This window comes from Bos grunniens, chromosome 12, assembly GCF_055505025.1.
Source record: "Bos grunniens cultivar Pamir isolate PY7600 chromosome 12, Bosgru_T2T1.0, whole genome shotgun sequence".
In the NCBI taxonomy this organism is placed as follows: Eukaryota; Metazoa; Chordata; class Mammalia; order Artiodactyla; family Bovidae; genus Bos; species Bos grunniens.
Genome location: NC_141176.1, coordinates 80409890 through 80412325, shown reverse-complemented (window position 1 = coordinate 80412325; position 2436 = coordinate 80409890). Strand labels below are relative to the sequence as shown.

General features: G+C 49.1%; 1 protein-coding gene across 1 annotated transcript; it reads right to left on the bottom strand.

Annotated features, from left to right (window-relative positions):
• Positions 1 to 621: 621 nt before the first annotated feature.
• On the bottom strand, positions 622 to 1507 carry LOC147361968 (heparan-sulfate 6-O-sulfotransferase 3-like). Its single transcript, XM_086328430.1, has 2 exons — positions 1446 to 1507; positions 622 to 1330 (listed from the first exon to the last, which is right to left on the bottom strand). Exons 1-2 carry the CDS (start codon positions 1505 to 1507, stop codon positions 622 to 624), a joined length of 771 nt encoding a protein of 256 aa, XP_086184556.1.
• Positions 1508 to 2436: the final 929 nt, after the last annotated feature.

Genomic DNA, 2436 nt, shown 5'->3' with positions numbered 1-2436 from the left:
AGGGTAATCGTGTTGAAAAACAACCATAACAACAAAACACCTTACACTACTTATGATTTAAACCACATTCAAATAGAGTTCAAAGATGAGAGCCAACATCGGAGAGTGTTGGCGTTAAACCCCATGGGAAGGCTGAAAAAGCCTTCTCTTCCTCTCTCTTTCAACAGCAGTATTTCCATTAAAGAGAGGATATGAACCGATCAGTTTCAGCAGAACATCCAAGCCATAATTTGGCTTTTCATGTGTAACTTGGGTAGGTTCCAGTTGCCCAAACTACAACCTGGGCTCCTGCTGCTGCTGCTGCAAAAAAAAAAAAAAAAATCCCAAGGACTCTTTCCTTTGTTGGTGCTTTGCCCCTTGACCTTCTAAAGAGGTCTATCCCCGTTGGGTGCATTCCTTACCCTACTTAATATCACAGATTGACAAATGTCAGGAAAAAAAAATAAAAAGAACCAGATGGATCATCTCTGGCTGGAAAAAGGTGAAGACAGACAGGAAGCCGGGGGGCGGGTCCCAAGCAAGCCACCTACGGGCCAGACGTCCTCGGCGGGGTCCCACATTCTCCAAGGTGAGGTCAGAGGGCTGGCTCAGCTCCCCCCTTCCGCGGGAGGAGAGGGCAGGTCACCATCTCACCACCTGGCTGTTGTAGTCCTCCGTGACGGCCCCCTCGGGGTTCCCCTCCTGTTTGGGCCAGCGGTGGCCCCTGTGATCTCGCTGTAGCCTGCGCTCCCCGCGTCTCCTCTGCCGGTCCCTCTGGCGCTCCAGCTGCTTGGTGCGGTGGTAGCGCTGCTGGAAGAGATCCTTGGCGTACTCATAGAGCTGCACGTCGAGAAAGTTGAGCTCCTCGATGCGCCGGCGGGCGCCCTCGTTGATCTCCACGTTGGAAGCCCGCGTGATGTTGAACTGCGTGAAGGGGGAGATGAACTTGAGGTTGAATGTCCTCTCAAAGAGAAACTGCGTCTTGCGCTGGAACTCCGTGAGGCCGAAGAACGCCATGTTCTTGAGGTTGCTCTTGGCGCTCTGCAGCAAGATCGCGTTCCTCTCGCTCTCGTTCATGAAAGTCAAGTTGTAGCAGCCCACCAGGCTGAGGTCGGCCAGCATGCGCACCTGGCGGTTGTTGGCCAGGTTGTAGGTGCAGTCCATGAACTCCCGCAGGCTGACCCCGGACCAGTCGTCCCCCGGGTAGCAGGTAGGCAGCTCATCCGGGGTGGGGCTCCTCCCGTCGCACATGTGGAGGGAGGTTTTCCACGTGGCCCCTCTCTGGACGTGTTTCCACTCGCTCAGGTATCGGGACACTGGATCCCGCAACATGGTGATGTAATAGAAATTCCTGGAAGAGATGAGGGGGAGAGCGTCAGTTCTCCAGAACTACAACCCTGGGAACTCGGGCCTCTGTAGCCTTTACATCAGCACTGAGTCAATGGACTTGGCGGCCAAATGGTCACCTGAGAATTTCCTGCCGGTGCTCCCGTGAGAGGCTGTTAGGCCAGTGTTCCTCTCTGTGCATGCTTCTATAGTACCATTTGCTGCGTTTTTTTCTTTCGGCTACAGTGTGGGCGGCCTACTCCGGTATTCTTTGCCAGAAGAATTCCATGGACAGAGAAGCCTGGTGGGCTACAGTCCACGGGGTTGGCAAAGAGTTCGACAGGATTGAGCGTCTTTCCCTCACTCACAGTGTGGGGAGGGCTGGGGTTGGGAGAAATAGTTCATGCCTTCATGCAGTAATTATTCACTGATAAATTACCACCAGCAACACCACCACCTTACTTTAAGAAAACTCACCATGAGTATTGATAGTTAACACCCAAATGATATTTTATCTGACCCCTAAAAGGTACTTTTGTAGTAAATATTGGGGACTATTTGATAGGGAAACGTGCAAGGGGGCTAAAATGATTTATCCAAAGTCAGGAGACTAGAAAGAGCAAAGCGGAAAGCAAGTCTCCTTAATTTTTTCTGGGTTAAGAGGTTGGTGGGGTAGGGGAAAGATGTGTTGTGTGGAGACTAATATTTACTGAGCACTTATTATGTGCTGGAAACTGGACTAGGTGCTTTGTGAGTACTGGCATAGATAACCTTCAACATAACTTGTAAAATGGGTTCTATCATGACTTAAAAAAAAACCTGAGAACACAGAGGTGAAAAATACAGCCCAAGATCCTAAAGCAAATGAATACTTGAACTGTGATAAAATTTGGGCCTATTTGATTTCAAAGCTTCTGTGCTTTCTTGGGCAGCAAATTTTAAAAACAAAAAATGTAACTTATTTTTACTGAATACTTATTAATTGTCAGGTGCTATGGTTCCTACAATCACAGGTGTCATGTCATCTAATGGCACCTAATGGAACACAGAGAAGAGATACATTTTATAAATGGTTAGCTTCAGAATGATTAGGTAAAGATCAGGGTGCAACTGGCTCAAAAGGACAAGAGA

Bases quoted from the DNA above. Each gene is read 5' to 3' on its own strand.
- LOC147361968 (XM_086328430.1), bottom strand. From the start codon at position 1,507: ATGCACAGAGAGGAACACTGGCCTAACAGCCTCTCACGGGAGCACCGG. The intron at 1,331-1,445 runs GTGACCATTTGG...CATCTCTTCCAG, and splicing joins CACCGGCAGGAAATTCTCAG to GAATTTCTATTACATCACCA.